Here is a 25,943-nt window from a genome sequence, read left to right on the forward strand (position 1 = left end):
TTTTTAGGGGCTGAAGTAGGACTGAAAGGTGCCTTCCCGTTCCTATCTAAGCCTTCAGCAAGTTTCAGAGCATTTCTGTAGAAAATATGGACTGGGAAGCCAACAATTTCATCTGTTTAAAATACAGTTTAGAACATGAAGACAGAATGATCTGAAGGCTGGGATTAAAACCAAAACTGACTCAAACTCAAGATAAAGCAACTCTGGCTATGGAAAGAATTGAAGATTTAGGGGAAGGATCAGTGTGTAAATTCATCATTTCTACAGAGCAGAGGGGTCAGAGATCTCAGTGGTCCCTCCTTGCTCTGGGATATACCATTAAATACAAATTCTGATTTGGGATAAATCTGGGCATGCCCTGGCCGGTCTCAAATCCACCACTCCAGTATTTCTGGTTCTGCTGTGAATCAGCGTTCTCCTTTTGCAGGGTGATTTGTTTCGCTAATTCATGTGAATATTCCACTTGTAGGTGCCAGTTTTAATCCAGGCACTGCCCCAAGGGATGTGCACAGCATCACCCATGAACTCAGACGAGCTATGGGTTGGAAGAGTAGGGGATGCCCCCTTCCTACACAGCAGAGGCGTCAAAAACTGGACAAGAAAGGGTTGTGCAAAACTGGAAATAAAAGACCTCCTGTGGAAGTCAGGGGGGAAAAGTTCCCACTAACTCTTGGTGAGCAACACAGCTTTCCCTCTCTCTTTTTTCTTTTTTAATACACACTGGTAATTCATTATTTGACCACAGATTAGCAGTGACTTAGCACTCGGAGCACTTTCAGTGAAATCTTTAATGCTACACGAGATCCCTGGGATAATTGGAGGCAGCGAAGGCTGGCTGCATCTGGCAAAGCCCTGAGCACATCATTTCCATGGGAGTCCCCAAATGCAACATCTGGAGCAGCCCTTGGGCTTGTTAGCTCGGCTGAGCCTTCCTGATGCTTCACATTTTGATGCTTTCATTTGGCTTGTCGTTATTTTCACTTCACAAGGGAGAGGAAGAAATAGAGAAACTCAGCTGAGGTTCTGCATTGAGGCTGAGCAAGGATTTCTGCGTGGCCTCGGGGCTGTGGATTTCTGAGCGAAAGATTCTGAAAACTCACGTTTTGCTACATCTTCACTGTTGGAATGCATTGTGAAGGGAAAAGGGAGATGGAGGTGGAGAAGGGAATGGAAAAGAAGGGAAAGCCAAAGGGCAGCCCGGCACAGAAGGACCTGGGGGACATTTTCATTCTGGAGCCACTTTCTCCAGATGCAGTTTGTTGATCCAATATTTGCTGAATATCGAGAGCTGTGTTGAAGCTGTTTGACAGTGGGAGGAAGTTTGGATGTTTGACTATGCCCAGAGAAGGGAACAGAGCTGGGGAAGGGGCTGGAGCACCAGGAGAGGCTGAGGGAGCTGGGAAAGGGGCTCAGCCTGGAGAAAAAGAGGCTCAGGAGGAACCTTGTGGCTCTGCACAACTCCCTGACAGGAGGAGCCGGGGGGCTCAGGATTTCTCCCAGGGAACAGGGACAGGAGGAGAGGAAACAACCTCAGGCTGTGCCAGGGGAGGTTTAGATTGGATGTTGGGGACAATTTCTTCCTGGCACAGCTGCCCGGGGCAGTGGTGGAGTCCCCATCCGTGGGGGCGTTTAAAGCCATGTGGATGTAGCACCTGGGGGCATGCAATGCTCATAATCACGTGGTTCTTTACCATTTTGAAAACACAAAATAACCTAGTGACACAAAAGTCATGCTCCTTTCTGCTGCATTCAAGAGAGAATTTCATTATTTTCACTCCAATGTTCCCACATTTTGAGAGACAATATTTCTGCTTTTTCATAATTTCACAGCCAGCCATGGGCGAGGGAGCAGAGCACCAAGATCTCTCTCTCCAGCAACCCTCCCCTGCTCCCTGTTTTCAATTAGAAACAGCATCACCCAGCTCCTAAATCCAGCAGCACCAGGGAAGCAGAGAACTGGAAGCTGAGCCAGCATCAAGATCCAAATATCAGAGCTGGGCTTTTAATTCCCAGTAAAGCAAACTGGAATGCTCAGACCTCAGCCTGAGCTGCCTCACTTTGCACGTTGAGATACGGATGGGTGCCTTAGGGAACATGGAATACTGCAGCTCTCCCACACAGAAACATCACAGGAACTCGGATTTAGGAGCCAAACCATTGGTTTTTTCCATGGGCACATTTCCAGGGGAGCCTGTGACACCAACCCTGAGCAGGGCTCTGCCAACACTTGACATTTATTAAAGCCACAGCTCAGTGGGTGATGTAATTACCTGGACGTTTCCATTTTCATGTTTTGTAATTCCAAATGAAAGTCCAACTAAAGCCCTTTTTTTTTTTCATGAAAGATTACTAATTTATCTCTTTTTTAGCACTCTCCTTGTGGTATTTAACCATTCACAGTGCACTTCAATGACCACTTAGTGAAGGTATTCAGGTTACACCCACAGCAGTAGTAGAAAAATGCTGTTTCATTCCTTTTGTCCCACCATTTTTAGCGTATAACGAACAACATCTAGCGGGCACAAAGCAAAAAAAAAAAAAAAAAAAAAAGAGCTCCCAGGTATCCACATCTCTCTGATAACTGAGCTAATAGCTAATCTTGTTATTTTAGATACAACATGGTTAAAATCCCATCTCATGTCCTGATGACCACAAGCCTGGACAAAACTTGGGATGGGCTGTGGCAGGATCAGTGGAAATCCTCTGCCCAAATTCAGGGTGCCAGGGCCCCATCTGTGCCACCCTGCGTGGCTGCAGGGTTTTGGGAGCCACGGGAGGGGTGCCAGCATCCCTTTGCTCTCCCGTTTTCCTCCCAAGGGAATCCAGATCCCAGGGAATCCGTGCCAGCAGGCGATGGATGTTCATTCTACGGGGGGAAGAAGTACATCCCTGGGCCAGCTCTTCCTTTAAAATCAGCAGGGAAAAAAAAAAAAAAAAAAAAAAAAAAAAAAAAAAAAAAAGGCTAAACGAAGAGGGAGAAAGAGAACGCTGCAATCAGAGCTGATTTATTTTGCACCGCAGCCACCGGGTGTCACTCTTGCCTGCGGAGTCAGAAAGGACTGATTAAAATCCTAATACATCAATAAATCCTGCGGCTCCCGCTGGTGACAGCATCACCCCCACTTATCACAATTTCATGGGTTTCAACGTCGAATCACCAGCTCATTAAATCTGGGGAGATCTGGAGCTGGCACTTTGGCCTGTTGTGCTATTTGCAAAACGCATTATTTTTTTATTTATTATCATTATTATTATTATTATTATTATTATTATTATTATTATTATTGGTGTAAATGCAGCTGGAAGATTTAGACCTGCGTTTAGATCGGGCGTCTGAGGGAAAGTGATGAGGACAGAAAGTGGGGATGGGTGAAAAAAAGCCCAAAAACCTGGCTTTTGCAGGCGTCTCCTCTGCAGCAAGAACGTGATTCAGCAGATGAAGCTGTAACACATTCCAGCCTTTGAAGTCAAGGCAGTTCAGGTCTCAGCGATCCCGCACCTCAGAATTACGAGGAGATAAAGGCTGCAAACATGACACAACTCCCTAAACATGCATTCTTCAGAGTACCGGTGACTGCCTTCTGTTGGGAGGTTTGCTTTTCTGGGATAACAAACCTGCTCTCCTGCTAGATTTTGTATTTTTCGAGCTCTCTAGAGAATCCCCGTTTCCTCCAAGGACAGAAAATCTTTTTCTTTTTTTTCTTTTTTTTTTCTTTTTTTTTTCATACAGATGAAATCCAGCGTGGAATCTCTGTCTGAGGAAAGAACCACTCCAATAAAATGCAACGCAGCGGGTAAAACCAGTTGCTTTGGCACAGGCTGAATCAGCAAACTGAGCAGCTGATAAGGATAATAAAAATTTTTAGCCAACAAGAGGAGAAAACTCTCATTAGGGGCCTCATTCTAGCAGCACATAAATTGCTGGTATTACCTGGCCCCATGTTGCTGCCAGAGGTAAAATTTGTGTTGAAATCTCACTATTAAAGCATGGCTATAAGGAATTTCCCTTCCATAAACAGAGCATGGATGAGATTTATGGAGATATCAGAGCCTGGGATTCCCTCTGGGTAATGTAAAAATAAGCATCACGTCCTAGAATGCCATAAAATTTATGGCCAGGACTTTGAACTTTGGAATGACTTTTAAAAAGTGGGAGATGTCTATAAAAAGTTTGTTTGGGGCTTTACTCTCTTATATTTTGCCGCAAGAAGACATCAAGGATTCATTTATTTATCTGGGGATTCTGTTCACAGTGAGGACAGGAGATCACACACAAACGTCTTTAAAAATCCATCTCAGGATCAATGTAATTCAGAGTTATGTGTGGCCTTGGAAACAATCAATCCTTCAAATTTACAAAGTTCCTATGAAAATAATAAAGCACGGAAAGTGCTTTGCAAAAATTGAGGTGAATCTCCTGAACCTGCACATTTGCACAATGTGTTGCGTGACAAATTTCAGCAATTCCTCTGGAAACAAATAAATAAAATTTTATAACAAGAAGATTTTTGACACAAGTGATTTGGAAAAATTGATTCGCTGCTTTATCCAGATTTTTTTTTTTTTTTTTTTTTTTTTTTTTTAACCTGTTCCTAATACTGGTTTTCCTGGCACTTATTTTCTCAATTAAAGTAGAAATAAATTCATAAGAAACTTGTCTTCTGGTTTTGCCTGTGCCTCCAAATTTCTACTTCATTTATCCATTCATATCTTCGGGCTGAAAAGCAAGATAAACAGGAAGACAAAATCAGATAAAAAACGATTACCCCAAGGGACTGGACAAAACAAAAATCTATGAAAAATATACAATAGCAACAGGTTTCATTTTTTTTTAAACGCTTCACCGCATATTTTGTGCTGAGGCCACTGCAGGTGCTAAAGAGCTGCTGGATGCCCTGGATGCATCCCAGGATTGTCCCAGACCTTTTTGCAAAAGTGGTGAGCGCTTCGAAGTTTGACTAAACCCTGCTAAAATCCCCTGGTTTGGTTTTCCAACGCCTTGAATGATTTATGGACACAAAGTAGGTCTACAGCAAATCCATAATTGATGCCTCTCTTTCGACGCGCAGACGAACAAATGGAAAAGCGGCTTTAAAACGCGTTTGATTTGTTGCTTTTTGTGGTCTGGATGAACGGACATCCAAAGGACCGTCATGTTTTCTGGCTTGCCCGGAGATAAAATTCCTTCTAGATGATCTGAGAGCTGAAACATTCCTACCTTCATCAAGATAAAAGCAAAAAAAACTTCTTCCCTGGCAGGCTGGTGATAACGCACACCCCGGGCAGGACACACGTAACCACGTATTTCTAGACAAAAGTAAACAAAGTTAGTTTTTGTTTTTGTGGGGGTTTTTTTTGTTTGTTTGTTTTTTGGGTTTTTTTAAAGAAAAAAAAGATTAAGGATCTGGGTTGGTTTTTGTGGGTTTTTTTTTGTTTGTTTTTGTTGTTGTGGTTGGTTGGTTGTTTTTGGGGGGTATTTTTTTGTTTGTTTGGGGGTTTTTTGTGTTTTTTTTTTCTCTCGTCCACATCCCTGTTCAAGCCCTGCCACAACCAGGTGGGCGCAGCGATAACTGTGGCTCCTCAACCTGATGAAAACAGTGTCGCACTGAGAAACTCGATAAATGAATGGGAGGGACAAACAGTGCCTCCCCCCTCCCCTCCTGAAGATGTTTTGTTAATTAAATTAGCATTTAAATAGCCAGAGCTAATCTGGGAAGTCAGCCCCTCATTACAGTAACTAGGAAGGGGGAGAAGAGCTGGAGACAATTCCCTACAAGATGGGGTTAAGTTGGCGTTTCACAAACTATTTGCCCGGCCTCTCCCTCCCAAGTGAAAGCTGCCACCCCTCCTCTTTCCTCCCGGCATAATTAGCATGTTCCAGGGCTGTGAATGGAAACAATATCCTCCCTCCAAGCTGTGCCCCTCCGGGGAGATGCTTCCCACCGATTGTGGAACCCCGAGCCAAGGGAAAGGGCTCGTCGAGGAATTCACAGTGGGGTAATTACACCGAGGCAAGCGCTTGTGCCAGCGCTGGAGGAGCTGCGTTCGCTGTAATTCAGCGCAGGAAGCAGGCGGAAGCATAAAGGGAAAGTCCAGAGACAGGACTTGCAGACAACCATGAGAATTTATCGCTCCCGAGCATCTTCCCAGGGCGCAGAACAGAGATGGGTCTCTGGACTCTAAGGATGTCTCTGCCTTTGAAGAACTTTGTCTGCAATGGTTTTATGTAAATCTGGTCTCTCCTTGGCTATTGGAAGTGAAGGAAGGGTAAAAGAGTGATTTTTCAGATTTCATTTTTTATTTTAAAAAACGAATTCTTCATTCCGAGTAGAAAAGCGGAGCAAAGCTTGCAAGAACTGCGTGATTGCACTTAAAACGCACCGGCACCCCTTTGGAACAAATAAAAAATGAGGGGTGTGCGATCCTTCCCCTAAAAGATTTGCTGATTAATTTTACCTAAACCGGCGATGACTGATACAGGAGAGGAGATGCAGGAGGAAGGGCTGGCTTTGTGTGACACCTGCCACCCCCAGCAGTGCGCACATCTGGCCTTCATCTCGTTTCTCTAAATCAAATTCCAGGTGACTCAGCCCGCGGTTAAAAGCCACCCACCCTCCATTCGGCCACTCGTGGTGCTCAGCTGGAAAGCGGGGATTAAATTTATCGCCACGGCCAAAGCGCTCGGTTTCAGAAGACCTCGGTGCGGTTTTTGTCGAGGCCCCAGCTGGAAAATACCACAAGAAGTTCAAAGCCGGGTTTCATCCTGTAATTGGATCCTCAAGTTCACAAGTGCAAGGACCAACTGTGCAGGCTCAGAGTGGGACGTCCCCTCTCCCAGAGAGCTGCGGGGCTGCACAGACGATGCTTTCCCCTGCTGCCGATAAAAACTCAGTTTTTGCTTTGAGCTTTCACAACTCTGTTTGCTCTGACCCGTTATTTAATTTTTTTTGTTTTGTTTTTTGTTGTTTTTTTTTTTTTTTTTTTTTTTTTACCTTCCAGACATCTTCCCAGCCCTCATGCTCTCTTGGGATGCTCCTAGGAATGTGGACATTAATCCCAGTGTGACTAAAATGCCAATTTAATATTCATTTTCTCTCTGCTTTGACAAAGTATTCTCCAGGTCAGACAGGCATGAAATGATAAATATTGAGTGCCGTTCTTCTGGGCAAAAAAAAGTGCCACCTGCCAAAACCTTATCTCGAACCCACTTGGAAATGTGTTAATTTATTTCTGTCACAAGACCTCGTTCAATGTTGGAAAGCCAAAGACCTACAACTGTGAATTTCGGGAACTTTTTTCTGTCCTTGCTAAAATCTGCCCTTTCAAAAGAACATTGAGAGAATCCTTGTTTTGAATTAAAATAGCAGCTGCGAGTGTTTTCAACCACGACCATTTAAATGAGGTTTGGGGGGTTTTTTTGCATTTTTGCATTTTAGTTTCGCTCTCAGTCTTTGCAATAGGTGGCTGTGGTTGAGCAGTTGAGGGGTCTAGTGAGGATAAACTGTGATATTGTTCAGGCCGTGTCTGATTATTCCTGCTGAGGTTTTTACTGAGCTGCCTTCGCTGAGCGAATGGCACTGGACCCATCAGGGTTTGCTCTGTGAAACCAGACCCAGACAGGGCCTGGACCCAGGGTCTGTACACTGGGTTATGGCCTGTGATGGTTCTCTGGGATCCTCGGCACAGGAAGGACGTGGAGCTGTTGGAGTAAAGCCAGAGGAGGCCACAGGGATGCTCCAAGGTCTGGAGCCCCTCTGCTCTGGAGTCAGTCTGGGAGAGCTGGGGGTGCTCACCTGGAGAAGAGAAGGATCCAGGGAGACCCCAGAGCCCCTTCCAGTGCCTAAAGGGACTCAAGGAGAGCTGGGGACGGACTGGGGACGAGGGATGGAGGGACAGGACACAGGAAATGGCTTCCCACTGCCAGAGGGCAGGAATGGACGGGATATTGGGAAGGAATTCCGGGCTGGGAGGCTGAGGAGGCCCTGGCACAGGGTGCCTAGAGAAACTGTGACTGCCCCTGGATCCCTGGAAGCGTCCAAGGCCAAGCTGGATGGGGATTGGGGCAACCTGGGATACTGGAAGGGGTTGGGGTTGGACTGACATGAGCTTTTAATGTCCCCTCCAACCCAAACCGTTCTGTGATTCTGAGATCTTTAGCATGATGTGACTTATAAAGTGATTTCTAATGGACAGAAACCTCATGGAACACAGAGAAATTCCCAAGGTGAGGTGCGTAAGTTACAGTGGCAATGCAGTTGTCTGCTCAGCATGAAATACCTTGGTATTTCCCCGAAAGGAGAGGACTGAGATGTCATGGGCTTTCCTTGCAGCCACCCACAATTGAGTGGCAGGGTCTGGGGTGACCCTGAGCTCCCTCCACTCTACAAATGTCATCTCGGCTGCACCCCCTCACAAATCCCTCTATTCTGAAGGACTCCACATCCGAGCATACAGTGCCTGTGTCCCTCACTTCAACATGGACATTGAGGGGCTGGAGCATGTCCAGGGAAGGGAACGGAGCTGAGGAAGGGGCTGGAGCACCAGGAGCAGCTGAGGGAGCTGGGAAAGGGGCTCAGCCTGGAGAAAAGGAGGCTCAGGGGAAACCTTGTGGCTCTGCACAACTCCCTGACAGGAGGGGACAGCCAGCGGAGGGTCAGGCTCTGCTCCCAGGGAACAGGGGCAGGAGGAGAGGAAATGGCCTCAAGCTGTGCCAGGCTGGTCATTAGGTTGGTCATTAGGAAGAATTTCTCCACAGAAAAACTGGTGCCCAGGAAGTTCCACCTGAACACGAGGAAGAGCTTCTTTTCTGTGCAGTGACCAAGCACTGAAACAGGTCAACCAGAAAGGGTGTGGAGTTTCCCCCACTGGAGATATTCCGGGACTGTCTGGATGCAACCCTGTGCCATGTGTTCTGGGATGACCCTGCTGGAGCAGAGGGGTTGGACCAGATGACCCGTTGTGGTCACCTTTAAATTGACCAGTTCTGTGATTCTGTGCTTAGACATTGGAAGGGGCTGCCCAGGGAGGCTTGGAGTCCCCATCCCTGGAGGTGTCCAGGATCACCTGGACATGGCACTCAGTGCTCTGGGCTGGTGACAAGGTAGTGATGAACCACAGGTTGGACTCGATGATCCCGGAGGTCTTTTCCACACTAATTAATTCCGTGATTCAGCCGGCCGGCTTCGTCAGAAGGCCGGGAGCGGCGGGAAGGACTACATCTCCCAGCGCGCACCGCGGCGGCCCGCCGGGAGCTGAGGGGGCGTGGCGGTGCGCGATGCACGCTGGGAATTGTAGTCCAGCCGGCATTGGCCCGGCGCGGCGCCTCCCTCCTCGGCGCTCCTCCCCTCTCCGGCTCTCCCTCGGCAGACGGAAGCCGGGCAGGGACGAGGGAGCCGGGAAGGCTGGATCGGCAGGATGGGGGACTCCAAAGTGAAGGTGGCGGTGCGTGTCCGCCCCATGAACCGGCGAGGTGAGACTCCCACTTCTTCCTCAGCATCCCCCTCCCCTGTCCTTCCCGGGAGCTGCGCGGGCCGGGGGTGCCGGTCCTTGGGGACAGGTGTCCGTCGGGACAGGTGTGCCCCAGTGCGGGTGAACCGGTGCGTGTCCGTGTGTGCTTAATCACTTACCAGGAATCAGCACAGCCCGGAGAGGCACAGGCGGGTGTGTGGCCGCAGCCGCGCCGTGCTCACCCCCATCTCCCGATATCCCTTTTCCTAAACCTGCCTGGGTTTATGGCTTTATTTTGCCTTGCCTGCTCCCCCGGGGAACAGCCCTCTCCACACCTCTTGCACCTGCTTTACAGCCGGTTCCTGCTGGGAGAGCGCTTCCTTCTTCCTGCTTTGCGGTTTTGGTGGAAAACGCTGCTTTTTCTGCGTTTTGCCCTGTGCGAGTTCACGCCGCTGCCCTCCAGCCCTCGGTGCTTGAGTGGGACGCTGTTAACCAGATGACAGCGACACGAGGACAAAAAACAAGCAAGAAAATACAGAAGAGGAAGCGAGAATTGACAAGAGAATTTTTGTTGTTGTTGGTTTGGGGTGGTTGTTGGTTTTTTGGGTTTTTTTTTTTTCCCTCCCTCAACGAAACTTGCCTAAGGGTTATGTTAATCAGACCGTGGTCTGGGCAGCTGTTTAAATGTTTATTGCTTGTCTTAATTAGAAAAACTTGCTCTGGATGATGAGGAAGTGAGTATGAAAAGGCAGCTTCAGCCAACGAATGGGAAGGTGAAGAAGGCAGAAATCCAAGAAAGTGTAGAGTGGCTTTTTTTTTTTTTTTTTTTTTTTTTTTTTTTTTTTTTTTAATCCCACGGTCTCACAGGGGTATGCCAATAATTCCTTTTGGGGAAAGGGAATCCAGTGAAGTCGGTTTAGTAGTTGAAGGAAAAAAAGGAGGGAGAGGGGAAGCCCTTTATTGTCTACATGATCTTACATACAGTATTTTTTAATTCTTTTCCATTAGAAAAAAAGTGTTAAAGTATTAAATACAGCGATTCTACACCTGTAAAACGTCAGCAGGGGGATTTTTGCTTAGAGAGCTCCTGAGTCCCACTTCCGGAGCAAAAGATGGAGTTGATGTCCAGTCTGATGGTTTAGGGAAATTGAGGATATTTTGACCAAAAGCTGCCTTTTGTTAAACTTCAGGTGCCAGCTCTCAAAAAGTGAGGAGGATCCATCCTTACAGAGAATTGGTTGGAAGGGATGGAGTGTCAGTGTGGAGGAGCTGGGAGAGGAGCTGAAAGGTGGTGCCTGGTGTCAGTGACAGATTTGGGCTTTCCTCTTGCTCATGTCCCTTTCCTGACATAGGTCATTTCCTTGGCTGTGCCCCAGACGTCTCCTGACTGCTTGGTGTTCCTCACCCCTGGGATTAGACAAGAATTCAGGCTGGAAGGGACCTCTGGAGCACATCAGATGAGATGAGGTTGCACAGGGCATTGATCAGTGAAGTTTGGAGTCTCCGGGGGTGACTAATGCACTTTTCCCTCCCACATGTATCCTACGCTTGTTCAGCCCCGAGTTCCTCCATGTGTCCCTTTCCAGCCAGGATCTGTGGGGAAGCACAGGGGGAAGTAAAGTAATCTAGAGGAAATCTAGATTGTATCTTGTTGCTTTCTTTCACAGAATATCCTGAGTTGGACGGGACCCACAAGTCCAACTCCTGTTTGTCTTTTATTCTGTATAAACTTAAAAAATGTTATGGAGAGGATGACTCCTGTCAGGAGGCTTGTTCTGGAGTGAGGGACATTGGAGTATCAGTCCTTGATGCTCATCAGAGAGAAGGGGAGCCTGAATCCCTCGCTCCTGGCAGTTTGCGGCTATTAAACATCCTGTTATTTGTGAGTGATGCCTAAATCCGTTTAAATCTAGCCTAGAAGATTCCTGTCTTTTTCTCCCTCAAACAGAATGTCCTCAAAGTGTTTTTTTCCCAGCAGATTATTTGTCGCAGTCCAGGTGTTTTGGTCAGGTGTAAACAGATGATACCTCCCTATGGTATTTCTGATGCACTTAGCATTTATAGAAACAAGCAGTGATACCAAGGCTACAACTTTTCTTACTTATTTAATGTTAAATTTAAGCATTTGTGCAACTGATTTTCTGAAGAGTCATCCATTTGTAAAGACTTCTGTGGCCTTGCTATTTTTTATTAAGCTTTGAGGCAAGAGGCAGCTTTCCTGGAAGCTCTTTCATACACATATTGTTCTGAGCAGTATTTGTATGGAGTTCACAGGCTTTGGACCTGAAGCAAGTATTTGTTTTCTTCAGGATCACGAGTAATGTTCTTTCCTTCCCTCTGCACCGAAGGGCTTAACATTGCAGACCTGTCAGATGGCTGAGACTGTGGAAAGTTAAGCTTTGAAATATCCTCAGTATTTACTTGTGGTGGTGGTGGTTGTCTTTGGTGTTTGAGTTATGAATTTCTTAAGGCAACGGTTTATTAGGTTAATAAAAGTGGTGTGCTTAACTGTTAGGAGTTTTTACAGCTCATAAAAGTATAATGGGTTCCTTGGCTGCATGTGGAAGGGATTTGTGTATCAAATAATTGGTTATTTATAGCACTCACATTTCAAGGTGTTTGGATTGAGGGTCCTGCTTCATTCTCATGCAGAGTGGTCATCCATAAACTCAGTTTACAGCACTAAGTTTTAGTGAGGGAAAGCATTTCTAATTGTACTTGGGTTTGGGTTTTTTTTTTTTTTTGCATCTGGGCTACTTTATTTTGCATCTTGCTTCAAATTAGACCTCAATCCTACCAAGCCTGTGTGGAAGCTTTGCTTTTATAAAAATGCTGCTGTGTCCACACATTTGCAGTGCCACGTCTGAAGTTGGAGGCTCTCCTGGGTGGCAACTGAGGCATCCTTTTTTACATCCCTTCTACTTTGCAAACTGAGATCTCGATTAACAGGCTTTTATGAATTAAATAATTCAGTACTGCTTTGTTAGATAAGGCTCTTGGTCTTTTATTTTCTTGGCTCTGTAATTCACTAAAGTATTTCCCAGTGCACTGTGTTATTCAAACGGGGGTTTGATAACAATCAGGAAGTTCTTTTGCTGTTTTATTTAAGAGTTGCAGTGGATTTCCTTTTATGAGTGTCATGTTTGACTTCTCTTGGCAGATATTCATCATATTTCAGGTAAATACAATTCTCAAGCTGTACCATGAAGCAAAGCAAATGACAGCTGAAGGCTTTTTAATTAAGATTTTCCTGAGCGAGTGCTTTGTTTTCAGGTGATGTTTGGGTACAGGCAGTACATAAGTATATTAATTCATTGTGTTTCCTCGTGCATTTGAATCAGTTCAGTGTCATGTTAAATAATGCTGATAAAAGCTGTTCTGTTTTAAAAGAACCTGACTTATGCTCAAGGATATGGCTGATGACACTTAAGCCAGTCCAAACTGCTGCATCTCACTCGGGTCAATACTTTTTGAACAAGAAAGGCAGGAAAGCAACTGCCTGTATTCTGGCAATGCTGCCAGATTAAACTGTTATAGGACTGTAGTGTAAGAGTTGAAGCTCCAGTTTAAATATCTGGATTAAACTGTTCTAGACCTGTAGTGTAAGACCTGCAGCTCCACTTTAAATACCTGGATTGCCTGTAAATACGCATTCAGGTATCTGTTATATTGATATGTATATTTATCCAGACTATCAAACAGGGATCTTCTCGTGCTTTGATGCTAAAGATTCTGTTTCCAGTGCTTGTGAGGAAGGAATTGCTTTCTGTATCTGTACAAGCTTCTGATCACTGTGTGAGGTGGTAATTTTATGTCCTCCTACTCTTCTTGGAGGAGATTCCCAGCCACTTGAAATGTTTTTGGGGTTTCAGGTGAGGAGGTGGGGGTTGTTCCTATGCTCTCGTTTGTTTGTTTTCACACGGAAATTACAACAGAGACAATTTATCTATAAATTGGCATTTGTGCAAGCGGGTTTATAAGATTAATTACAGTATTAGAGGGCGTGAAATGGCACCTGTTGTATCCTGATGGGAATGTGCAAACCACAAGGCTTTCCTTCACCATTATCCTTGTCATGCACGAGTGCCTGGAGTTTGGAATATTTCCTGGTGATGGTTGATAAGCTATAAAATAGTGTTTGGGCTACAAGCAGGATTAACCTTGAGGCAGAGGTGCCAAACGGGTAAAGGATGCGGAGTTAATGTTTCATCTTGTGAGGCAATTGTGTTTTAAGAGCTCCTGAGGTGCTACAGCCTTACTCGCCACAGCCAGAGACTCCCAGACATCCAAGGTGGATGCCACAAAGGAATTTTAGTGCTAATTGCACCTTTGAGCTCCAAGTGCAGGGGGAGGTTCCCTTGCTGCTCTGGTTTCAGGTTGGCTGCTCCTCCCGAAGATCAGATACACCTGGAGTAGCTCTGCCTTGGCTTTCGGGTGCTTGGTGCCAGAGCAAAGCTTTCATGCCTGTTAACTGCGCAGTGTTGGACTTCCTGGGAGCTCACCAGAGTCCCCACACTGATTTATTTACTCAGTCCAAATGAACCCAGGGGTGTTTGCAGCAGCAGAGCTGGCTGTGAGCAGGGTCCATGTCCAGGTACATGAAGTGACCTCACTAAAGCTGTTTGGGAAGCTCTTTCCTTGCAGAAAAATGGAGCAGCAGAGGATAGAACATGTGTTTTAGCGTTTGGACAACACGGAATTAACGCGAGAGGGCACCTTGTGTGTTCCATGTGCTCGTGAGTTTGAGTTGACTTTCCAGACCTCATGGACGAGCTTTGGTAGCATCGTGTGCCCTTCCAGATGCACTCGTACATATTTAATGATCTGTAATTGCTGCAAGCTGAAAATTTCATGACTTGCATTTGAGCAGTTCATATAACAGGAGAAGCTTGAAAGGTGCCTTCGTGTTGGTAAACGTAAAGTACAAGTGAATTACTATATTTTTGTCAGAATTTACCGCTGTGTCTTGCAATCAGTTCCCTAAAAGTGCTTTTGCACTCTTTTTTCCATATAAGCCCTCAGCATTATCATGTAGATGGAAGTTATTTTCACATTCACTCATCTCCTCAGTTAGTTTTGCCTTTATTTGTGTTGGCTCCTATGTAGCAAAGGGCAAAGAGAAAAGTCACTCTTGGGAGACAAATATTGGCAGGGAAACTTGAGGACTTGTTGTCTTTGAACTGGCTTTGGCATTTCTTTTTCAAACAAAAAAAACAACAGAAAACCCCAAACAGCCTCTTATTTTTTTTTTAGTTGTTTTGTGTGATAAACAAATATTTTCAGTTACTGTTTAAACATTTCTCAGTGGTTTTGCCATTTGCTTTTCCAGACCAAGAAAGGTACAAGAAACCAATTGTAATTTCTTATCCAATGCAACTTGATGGCTCAGGCCACAACATTCCAGGTCTAACCTCCAAGGGAATGTTAATCTCCTGAAAATCTACTGGCAATTTAAAATGTAAAATTTCTATCGTCTGTCTTCACAGGAGATTATTTGGGCTTTTGTATTTGGGGCCAATTTTGGCTTATGAGCTTAGGAGAGGCAGTTTAAACCTTTCACATTTTATTTGTTATACTGCAGTTGGCTTTTCCAGCTTTTGTGGAAAGGTCGGTTGTTCTGGTTCCCAGTGACTCTGTAGAGCTTGAAGCCCATCTCCTGGGGTGTCACTGAAGGTACAGCTGCCTTAAATCTGGTGGTGGGACCAGGGGAAAGCTAAGACAACTTTTATTTGACCTTTCTTGTAACACCAGGTTCGTGGCTCTGTTTCAGTGGAGTTCAGGATCAAATGGTATCTGAAACGGCTGGAAAATTGTCAACCTTCATAAACTAATTTCTTAAATTGAGCTCTAATGGAAAAACTTATATGGAAATCAAAGCTCTTGATTAATTGGGAAGTGCTTTCCCTTAGTTCATAGAATCATGGAATGGTTTGGGTTGCATCCTTAAAGGTCATCTCATTTCACCCTCGGCCATGGGCTGAGACACCTTCCACCATCCCAGGTTGTTCCAAGTCCCATCCAGCCTGGCCTTGGACACTTCCAGGGATCCAGGGGCAGCCACGGCTTCTCTGGGCACCCTGTGCCAGGGCCTCAGCACCCTCCCAGTCAGGAATTCCTTTCTAATATCCCATCCATCCCTGCCCTCTGGCAGTGGGGAGCCATTCCCTGTGTCCTATCTCTCCATCCCTTGTCCCAAGTCCCTCTCCAGCTCTCTTGTAGCACTTTTAGGCTCTGGAAAGCTGCTGCCATCTTATACAGTGTGAAAAAAAAAAAAGGGAATGTAAGGTGGAAAATATGGAGGGTCACATAATTTGTAACAGACCTTTCGTCTACCCTGGCTGTGGTACTAAAAGCTCTTATGCCATGCCCCTCCCAACCATGAGTTTAAAATCTTTCACCCCCCCTTATTTGCTTTATCATTGTTCATTTTAAGATCATTTCAAGCTGCCCTGCAAAAGCCATCTCTTAGGATTGTTTTGTTTGGGTCTGAAATGCAGTGACCTGAAGTGGGATGGTTTTTAGGGTCGTGGCTGAGGAAGCTGCATTGTCACCAGGTTCAGGTGTTTTTGTTGTGCCTCTCGAGGCAGCCTCTAGAGTTGGGTACAAGATTATCCAAGCTCTGTTGTCAGTAGTTACAGAGAGTCCACGAAAACAGTTCCCTGCCTGATCCCTAAGTACAGACAGATATTTCCCAGAGGTGAAAACATCCACCATTTTCCAAAACACCTCTCTCCCCTTCCTCCAGGATTCACACACGTTCCTTGTCTCTGCCCCAAACCTGATTAGTACAATTTCAAGTGGCACCTTTGCCAGTATTTCCTAACTCTGTTGTGGGAAATCTGCTGTGGTGAGTTTATGATTACCAGACACGTGACTGCTGGTACAGAGGGATTGGAAATTCTTACCTGTGGTGGGAATGGGCCAGTGCCTGCTGAATCCAGCGTCCTTTGCAGTGCCAGGCTGCTCCTGGGTTTGCTTTTCCAGCTCTTTCTTGCTTGCTGACTTTTCCACCCTGTTTGAAACTCATTGAATTTCTCAGTGAAAAAGCCCAAAGTGTATATGGGGAGTGAATTATGTTTAAAACACCCACAATGCTTTTATCAAAGGTGTAGTAGTAGTTTGGGATTTAAACAAGTGTGGTTTCAGCTCTGATTTATACTGAATCCCAGTTTTAGAAAAGTCTCGTGAGGAGTTCAAAAATCAAGGGAAAGGGGAAGGAGAGGGGCTTTCTTCAACCCCCACATTTCAGTTTCACAAGTGAAACAAAAACTCTTCCAAGGAACTCTCTGTGAGCAGCTTGGACACAACACTTAACAATTATACTTGCACTCAGCCCAGCTTTGCTTAACACTTCTACAGCTGTGAAATGTAAATGTGGAGATATGACTCAGATACGTGTTACCCTTTTATTATGGATGTCACAGCTCTCTTAATCTGAAGCTGTGAAAGAGATTTTCATTCTCTGCAGTAAATGGTTCTTGATGTTGAAAAGTTTGAGTTTTAATTCTTCAAAGAGGAATTAGCTGATTTGTTTCTTGATTTATGAGGCAAATGAGTAGTTGATTGTGTTTGCTCGTTAATGACTGAAGGGAGAAGCAGGTTAACAATAATAATGGGCAAGGTTGTCCTTTTGTTTGAGGTGCAAAATTTGGGATAAATTTCCAAAGTTTGACAGTGAGCTGCTTCTGTCACCTTTTAATTTCAGCTTCAATTTCTGAATTTCATGCTGCCTGAAGAAACTGCACCTGAATAGTTGAAAAAAATCGTACCAAACTTTGACAACTGACTCCTTACTACAGGAGGAATTAATTGGGGTGTTTAGATGTGCATCCTTACGATCTTATCTTGGTGCATCCCAATTTTGCTTGTTGTTCAGGAGCAGCAAGTACCCAGCTCACCTGGGAGACACTGAAACTAGTAAAAGTAAGGGTGGAGTCCATGTGTGATCATATCCAACAGAGCAGGCAAATAATTTGACTATAAGGCCAACCTGCTTTAATGATATTAAAAACTTAATGAGGTGGAAATGATGATGATATAAGTTTCAGTTGTGGCTAATGTAAGATTCATCTCTGTGTGTGCCGGAAGCATTAAAGAATTCAGAAATCTGCCAAAGGATGTAATGGAACCAGAATTTAAAGAGAGTGAGTGATGCGGTGTTCAAACAGGATTTAAACTGTTTCTTCAGCTGAAAGGAGAGTTTCCATGTGAGCCTTTGGCTAAGGTAACTGGGATAAGCAGCCTTAAGGATGTCTGGATCCAGACCCATCTTAGAGGCTGAATATGTCTGTTTCTTAGGGGTTTGTTTCATGGGACACCCTAAACTGGTGGAGCAGTTCATCTCCGCTGGGACAAGATCTCTCCCAGCTCCTCTCTTCTCTCTGCACAGGTCTCCCCACCTGTTTGTATTGCCAAGCTTTCAGTGGGCTGATGGAGCTTTCCATAGGGTTTGGATACATCCATTTTTCCATGTTGGGTGGTTTTCTGCTCTTGGAGTAACTTGAGATGACTTACAGAGGATGTGCTGAGCACAGTAGTGGGAGAAGGTGAGCAGCAGGCACAGGAGGGAAGGACTGGAACTTCTCTTAGGAAATAGCTGCTAGTTTGGCTCACCACATCTTCCAAAACGGTGCAGCACACCAAGGTGAGGGGTTTTAACATTACCTGTGTGAGGGTGATAATCAAACAAGATGCGTTGCACAGGACAGATTGGCTTTCAACCTTTTTTTCTTGCGAGGACGTTTGACTTTAAGGAAGCCTCTTATCCTGCCTGTGTGCTTTCTTAAGGGCATGTCACAAATGGTTTAATGAACACTGGTAAGATGGAGTTCACTGGGCAGTCATGGCTGCAGAGCCTGCCATGGGCGTTCTCTCTCAAAAGCTGCACTAAAAAACGTGGCAGAAACCATGCTGCTTGCAGACCTTATGCTTTGCATGAGGCAGGTAAAACCCTTCCTCGGGAGCTGGGAAAAGCAGGTCACTGCAATACAGAGCGTTAATCACTAACCAGCCAGACCAAGATAAAGTGCCCTGTCGGATATGGGATGCACGAAGAACGTGGTTTCATCTGAGCAAGCATGTGTTGCATATTAATGATAGGTAAATTGGCTTTCAGGGTGTGGGAAGAAATTAAAATAAACACTGGCTTCTGGAACTCGTCTGGCTCTTCCTCCTGCAGAAGCATTGTAATAACAGAGGAGCAGTTTTGTTCAGGAGAATTTCAGTTTCATGTGACTGCTTGCTTTGGCCAGTGATCTCGAACTTTGGCTTTCTTTGCTGCGTGTCAGGTCACAAAAGGCTGTAACATTTCTTGCCAAAAAGCGTTCGTGGAAGAAGCTCCCTCTTATTGCGTCAGGAGAGAGAAGTCTGCAAGAAGCTGTGCAATAAGACCTGTGGTCTCTGCCTGAGAGATTTCCAGACTGAGTTTATAAGGTGCTGTGAGGTGAAAGAGCAAGTACAGGTGACTGAGGAGGAATGAGCAGAGATGAAGGAGGATGAGGATTATAATTAACATAATTAGACACAGCGTATTTGGGTGATTCAGCTGAGGTGCTGAGCCCTGTGTGGAGGTTATTCAGTGTAGCCCCTTGTCATCCCGGCGTGGGAGGGTGTGAACAGTGTGTCATGGCCATTGGAATCAACATTTGGGAGCCCTTTCCAGGGTCAGTGTCACTGTGCAGGGACACCTTTGTGTCCTGGGTGTTTGTATCAGAGACTTTGGGTGTGAACAGTATGTCATGGCCACTGGAATCAGCTCTTGGGAGCCCTTTCCAGGGTCAGTGTCACTGTGCAGGGACATGTTTGTGACCAGGCTCCACATCCTGGGTGTTTGTATCAGAGACTTTGGGTGTGAACAGTGTGTCATGGCCATTGGAATCAGCTCTTGGGAGCCCTTTCCAGGGTCAGTGTCACTGTGCAGGGACACGTTTGTGACCAGGCTCCACATCCTGGGTGTTTGTATCAGTGATTTTGGGTGTGAACAGTGTGTCATGGCCATTGGAATCAGCTCTTGGGAGCACTTTCCAGGGTCAGTGTCACTGTGCAGGGACATGTTTGTGACCAGGCTCCACATCCTGGGTGTTTGTATCAGTGATTTTGGGTGTGAACAGTGTGTCATGGCCATTGGAATCAGCTCTTGGGAGCACTTTCCAGGGTCAGTGTCACTGTGCAGGGACATGTTTGTGTCCTGGGTGTTTGTATCAGAGACTTTGGGTGTGAACAGTGTGTCATGGCCATTGGACTCAGTATTTGGGAGCCCTTTCCAGGGTCAGTGTCACTGTGCAGGGACATGTTTGTGACCAGGCTCCACATCCTGGGTGTTTGTATCAGAGACTTTGGGTGTGAACAGTGTGTCTTGGCCATTGGAATCAGCTCTTGGGAACACTTTCCAGGATCAGTGTCACCATGCAGGGAGTTGTGTCCAGGCCCCACGTCCTGTAGCAGTGACTTTGGGTGCAGGCTGTGTGCTTTATCCCATACCTAACTCCATTTGTCACTGGGTGGATACCTTGGACTGCTGTCAGTGTTATCTGAAGCTTTTATTTTGCTTTCCCCGCCTCTACGGCCGAGAATTCTCACACACTCCAAATATCCTCATTACTCATAGTCCACATCCCGCTGCTCAGCGTCACTTGGGAGAGCTGGACTTGCCGGGAGCCTGTGGGGGAAGGACAAGCCCTTTTCTACGTGCTTGCACCTAAATTATTTTTGATGGGACTTGAATTTCTGCGAGCAGGTGCCCCAGGACTGACAGCTGGCACAGTATCACAGCAGTGGCCGGGGAAAATGTGCTGCAGATGGCAGGGCCAGCTTTCCCCGCGAGCCCGTGAGGCATTGAGGGAGCAATAAGGAGAGCTGTCAAAGTGGTACCAAGCCTAAATGGTTCTTTTCCCCCAGAAGAAATTTCATACTTCACACTCGTGTGTGCCGATTGCCCTTCAGTGAAACCCAAACGCTTTTTCTTGCTTTGAAAGGAGTGCTTGCTTTAAAGCTGGACAGGATCCATCCCGTCAGAATATCCCTAGAAGTGGAATTTGGCAAAGGTCCTGTTTCTATTCTCTGGCTGATGGGTGGCTGTCAGACTGCATGAATAAATTTGGTGTCTGGAGGAAGTAATGGTGTATATAATCCCACTGCTTTAGGAGCAGCACTTGACACACTCTCATTTCTTTATAGAGCTTGATCTGCATACAAAATGTGTGGTGGATGTGGATGCAAACAAGGTTATTCTTCACCCCGTAAACACCAACCTTTCAAAAGGAGATGCCAGGTAAGATTTTTGAATTGGGAAGGTCGGGTCGCATAAATTAAATATGAGTCTAACAACTAGGAAATGTAGGCCTTGATAGAAGGCTTTTAGTTAAAAAATTATATACTTTCTGCAATGTAATTGCCATCATCCATAAAATAAGGCTGATTTTTACCACGCTGGGAAGTTGCTTTGAAAACCTTGTGCATTTTCTTCCTGCTCCCAACAATGTGTTAGTGGTTAACGAGTCCATGAACATTCATTTTTTTCTCATGTGCTGCTATGGGACAGGAGAAATTTAAATCTGCAGAACAATTTGAGCGGAGCGCAGTCTGTCATTTTGGAATGAAATTAATTTTCACAGTTTTATTATAATGGGTCATGGTGTGAGAAGGTGAATGGGAACGTTCTGGAGAGATGTAGCTCTAGGAGTTTCTTGACACTGGGGCCTTCCATGCATCAAAAATCCGTGGGGAAGTGGCTGAGGGTAGGGACCGGTTTGTGTTGGTTATTTGTGTTGGTTTAATCTGTTAAATTACTGTGAAACTGAAAAGTCATGTAGTAAGCGATAGAGTTAAGCTTGTGACTACTTAATTTATTGCTTGATGCAAGGGGAGGAAACGAAAAAATACGTGCATGAAACAAAATAACGGGGCAGGAAAAGGCAAAACCTGTTGCTGGATGTCTGCAGTCAATCATCTGTTTTCTGGGGTTGGAAAAGGAAGAGGTCTTAAGGGTAACAGGAGAAAATTTCAGTTAAACACAGAGAAAAGCTTTGGTTAAATTTTCATGTGATGCTGAGCTGTCTATCAGGGGTCAGTATTCATTAACTGATCTCAGATAATTTCAGCTCCCCAAACCCAAGTGGTAGTAAATGGACAAGCACAGAGATCATCAAATGCAATATTTACCTTCCATTGTCATTAGCTGAAAGATATATTACAGACAGTGGGACTGGAGCTTTAATAAGTTACTTAAGACCCAACAGGCTGTGGGGGTGGGGGGGAATGTTTTTGTTTGTATCAATATCCTTCTCCTCCAGGAACATGTGCATTGTTCAGCTGCCAAAACCCTGCGTTGATTTGAGCCTCTAGAAATGGCAGGAAATTGAGATTCTCAGAAGCCAAGTCAGCCACAGCTGGATTAAAAACGTTACCCGTAGCTTCTCTAAAACACAGCAATGAAATGCCTGGTTTATAGTCCCTAATATGTGTTTAAAAACGTTCATGGGGCAGCCACACATCATGCAAATCGTGTCCCTTGGCAGGGGAGGGCTGTATTGGCAGTGGTTTGGGGTCCCAGACAAGGTGGTGAGCTCAGTGTGAGAATCCAGCGCTGGAGCGAAGAATGCTTCATTTGCATCCTCACAAATGGCCGTTGCTAATCTAAGCAGGAAGCACAGGAAATTTATATGGGGTGATTTAATGGAAGAGGGGAAAGTGGAGGCCCATTAACTGCACTGTGGGTTTGCCTGCACACGGTGAGACAACTGATCCCAAAACCACGAGCTGGAGCGGTGAGGGTTTGGAACAGGGTCCTTTTGGAACAGGTTACACCCTGAGAGGCTGCTGCTGAATTGTCTTGGCTTCTGCAGCTCCATCAGAGGAATCTTAAATATCAGCTCAAGGAAAATGTTAGTTGTAGTTGCAGTTTTTCTAAGTCTGGGGCTTAATTTGTGCTCAGGTTCTGCTTCCGTTTCCAAATCCACCACCAACTACTTCACCTTTTGTTACAGAATCAATTTCTTTGGATTTCAGAGTTTTCTGGTGTCTCAAGCAAGCAGAAAGAATTCTGGCAAACCTTTTAACTAAACAGGGAAAAGGGAAATAATTAATATTATAAATACACAGTTTAGGTGCTTGCAAAGCAGGGCAAGTTTGAAAACCTCCAGAACTTTGCTGCATTTCTCATTGAGGTGCCAGGGTCAATTTAGGAACTGGGGAAAGAATTTTAGAAATAGAATTCTGTGCTGTCACATCCCCACTTGTCATGACTCAGCCTTGCTCTGGCAGGGAGTGACATTTGGAAAAACAACCCATGACTTTTGGATTTTAGCGGGTTTTTTTTCCAGCTTCCATCCTCACTGGGAGAACCCGAGCCTGGGAGATGGGAGAAGCAAATAAATCCCCCAACTTGAGGTGTGTGGGACCTGACTGCTGCAAAGGGCAAAATGTGCCCATGTAATTGTCACTGAAATGTTTTCAGGCCTTCAGAAAAGCATCTGTAGCTGTTTCAAATTTGGCATTAAGAATTAAGGAATGTTTTGAAAATCTGGGTGATAACTGATGGACCTGACTTTCTCTTGTGTCTACAAACTGAATATATTATTTATACATTTCTCTAGAGATTTGAGAATTAATGAATACATATAAAACTCTTGAAAAAAAGTCTCTTTTCATATGGCTGGAAAAAAAAAAATCTGGTATTCTCCTGTTATTCCTTAACCAAGAAATGACCTTTCCTGAGCTGGAGAGAGGCAGCAGTTATTTTATTGAGCAATCCTTAATGTTGTTGTGCAGGTTTCAGTAACTTGATCACGTACAAAAGATCAATTTTAAAATCCATGGGATGACCTCCAGGCTGGGCAGACTTTACTATTAACCTTGGGCTGTTGAGGGGGTGGCTTTGGTTGGGTGGTGGTTTCTTGTTGTTAAAATCGAAATTATAGCGTGTGGAAATGCTCACCCTTTTCTTTAGCTGCCCTCAGAAAATTAATTGTGACAGATCTTCGAGTTCTGTCACAAATTTCCCCAGCTGACCTCTGTAAATCAGAACCTCCCCTCGAGGATGTGTGAAGTTCCAGGGATTCGCTGTGGATGGATAATATCATTAGCATGACTTGTCCCCTCTTTTGTTCGCCTTCCCGAGCTGTCTGCTCGCTCTGCTCTCCCTGTTGCAAAGGTCGAGGCTGAAGTTTCTTTATCAACTCGGGATTTACTCTGTGCTGCAAAGATTACTCACAGCATTCTTACTCGGTGGCTGGGGCTTGGAAGAGGGTGTGAACTCATTGTGATTGAAGTGAATAGATAAGTCCTGGGCAACAATTGGAATGTTTATGGGAATTAATTTTTTGGAAAATCTCCAGATTGACTCTAATTACTCCAGCTTCCTTTGTAGCCTTTTTTTTTTTTATTACTATCAATTTGCTTGTGGTGTAATTTTATATCTCCCATACAAGACCTGTTAAAAAGATTGATTTTTTTTTTTTTTTTTTTTTTTTTTTTTTTTTTTTTTTTGACGGGTCAGACAAAGGAGGTTTATTCTGTCTTGCAGACATAACTGTAATTGATGTGTAACTGATATGAGCTCAGAGATCAGTGGTGGATCAGTCTGGCACAGCCCTGTGAATCAGCCGTGGCATTTGAAAAGCAAAGCATTCATTAAATCTGCCCAGCAAACCACCTCTGAGCCTTTTTATTAAGAGAAAAATCCTTAAAAATGGAACAAGCGCTGACTTCACTGTACTTTTGTTGCAGTTTGTGGTTTCTAGCTGCTTTCCCTCTTGTTTTGCAGAACAGAGAGATTCCAAAGACTGGCACAGGGTAAAAAAACTCTTCCAAGGAATGAGTGCAGCTAACTGGAGCTGACAAGTGTGTTAAACCAGGCTGGGTTTTTCCTCTTCAGCTATTGTAATGTCTTTATAATTAGTGCTTTGTAGTAGATAATTCAGTAATTGAGGATCTTTATAAAGATTTGCTTTTAAGGTATCTATTTTTGGATTTAAAGCAGTTTGCTTTCTGTACCCACACAGTTTCTTTTTGCTCATCAAGTCGTAGTGCTTAAACTCATTTTGGTTGTTTTTAAGGAGTTCTGGAAATTGAGAAGTGGTCTGTTGTTGTCTTAGGCTTGAGGATTTTTGTAGACTTGCAGCAGCTGAGCTCAGTGATTTCTGCTTTGATGAGGAACTGGGTGAAGCCCAAGTATATTTTACATGGGAAAGAATATTTTTAGAAGATTCTCCTGCCATTCCAATTCCTGTTTTCTTTCTGAGACATATGACAGTCCTGAAGAAGCTTGTGAGGAGATGGGGCTTGGAGCTGGAAAATGTCCCTGCCCATGGCAGGGGGTTGGACTGGGGATGAGCTTTAAGGTCCTTCCAATCCAGACTGTGATTCAAGTGGGTAATAAATTGCTGATTTCAGGTGGATGATGGACTTCAGGCAGCAGTTGGGTTAAAATGAGCAGCCCAGCGTGTTAAAGCTTTCCTGAGTCTGTCTTTGGACTGAAGTTTCTTTCTTCTTACAAAGCTGAAGAAGCTTTTAATCCTCTTGAAGAAATGAAGATTAGTGCCAATTCAGACAGAATCCTGGCAATGATTTAGATATTGAGACTGCTACCAGAAAACAAGAATTAGAGTCTCAAGGAATAAGAAGTGTTAGTTCGCTCTTTTTGAAGGGTTAAGCACGAAGCAGAGGAATGGCAACAAGCACACGTGACTTTGAATTTAAAAACAAACAGATTGCTTGCTAAAAACTGGAATGGGGCGTTCTTGCAAGCCCACACAAGCTCCCTGTGCTCTCTGTCAGCCGGGAGCGTGTGGGGAGGCAGGATAAGCTCCTGCTTGGCACAGCCTGAGCAGTTACACAACGTTGGGTCTGCCCAGAGCAAGGTGAAGCCGCCTTTCACCTGCCTGGGGTGTGTGGGTGACTCCTTAGCGTGACTCCAGAACTCCCCTTCAAGCTGCTGAAAGCTGGAAATAAGTCGTGACTGAGCAGCTCTTGCTGTGGGGAGTGTTAGAGACCTCGAGCTCCCTCGAGGGTAGTGGGAAATGATAATTTCAGTGTGGAAGTGCCTGAGCGGTGAGGTGGCAGAACTGTACGTAAATGGGTTTCTTGTGCAAAAATTTTAGGTAAGGGAGTGTTGTTGGCATTGGGGTAAATGTGCGTTGAGTGGAAAAGCAATTCTAAATAAAAAACACCCCTGTGATGTGACAAAGTATATATATCACATATTTCAGTGGGCTATACAAGGAATATATGTGGAATGATAATCAAAAATCCCAGTTAAAGAAAAATCGGCAAAAATTGAGCACATCATGGTCCTGTTTACCCCTGTTCTATAGTTTTCACTTTTTGCGCACAAACATCCATTTGCCTCACTCACAGAGTCGAGATGCCTAGAGAGGAGATGCTGACAGGACTATATAGATGTTCTTAAATATGTAGATATATATATATATGAATTGGAATAGTTGGCTGGTAGGAGCACCCAGGAAAAATTGACTTTTAAAAAATAACTCGTGGCAGCA

The 25,943-nt window shown here is 44.9% G+C and overlaps 1 protein-coding gene across 3 annotated transcripts in view; it reads left to right on the forward strand.

Annotated features, from left to right (window-relative positions):
* The first annotated feature begins 9,350 nt into the window (after window positions 1-9,350).
* The window catches only part of LOC120749958 (kinesin-like protein KIF13B), a 36,587-nt gene continuing 19,994 nt past the window's right edge, over window positions 9,351-25,943 (forward strand). For 2 of the 3 annotated variants that reach the window (XM_040058004.2, XM_040058003.2), the window contains exons 1-2: window positions 9,357-9,469; window positions 20,623-20,716. In XM_040058004.2, coding sequence (XP_039913938.1) covers window positions 9,415-9,469; window positions 20,623-20,716 — 149 coding nt within the window. In that variant the 5' untranslated portion in view covers window positions 9,357-9,414. Of the gene's footprint in view, window positions 9,470-20,622; window positions 20,717-25,943 lie in introns of all 3 variants that reach the window. The other variant, XR_005699892.2, reaches the window with a different exon arrangement.

Source organism: Hirundo rustica, chromosome 3 (genome assembly GCF_015227805.2).
Source record: "Hirundo rustica isolate bHirRus1 chromosome 3, bHirRus1.pri.v3, whole genome shotgun sequence".
In the NCBI taxonomy this organism is placed as follows: Eukaryota; Metazoa; Chordata; class Aves; order Passeriformes; family Hirundinidae; genus Hirundo; species Hirundo rustica.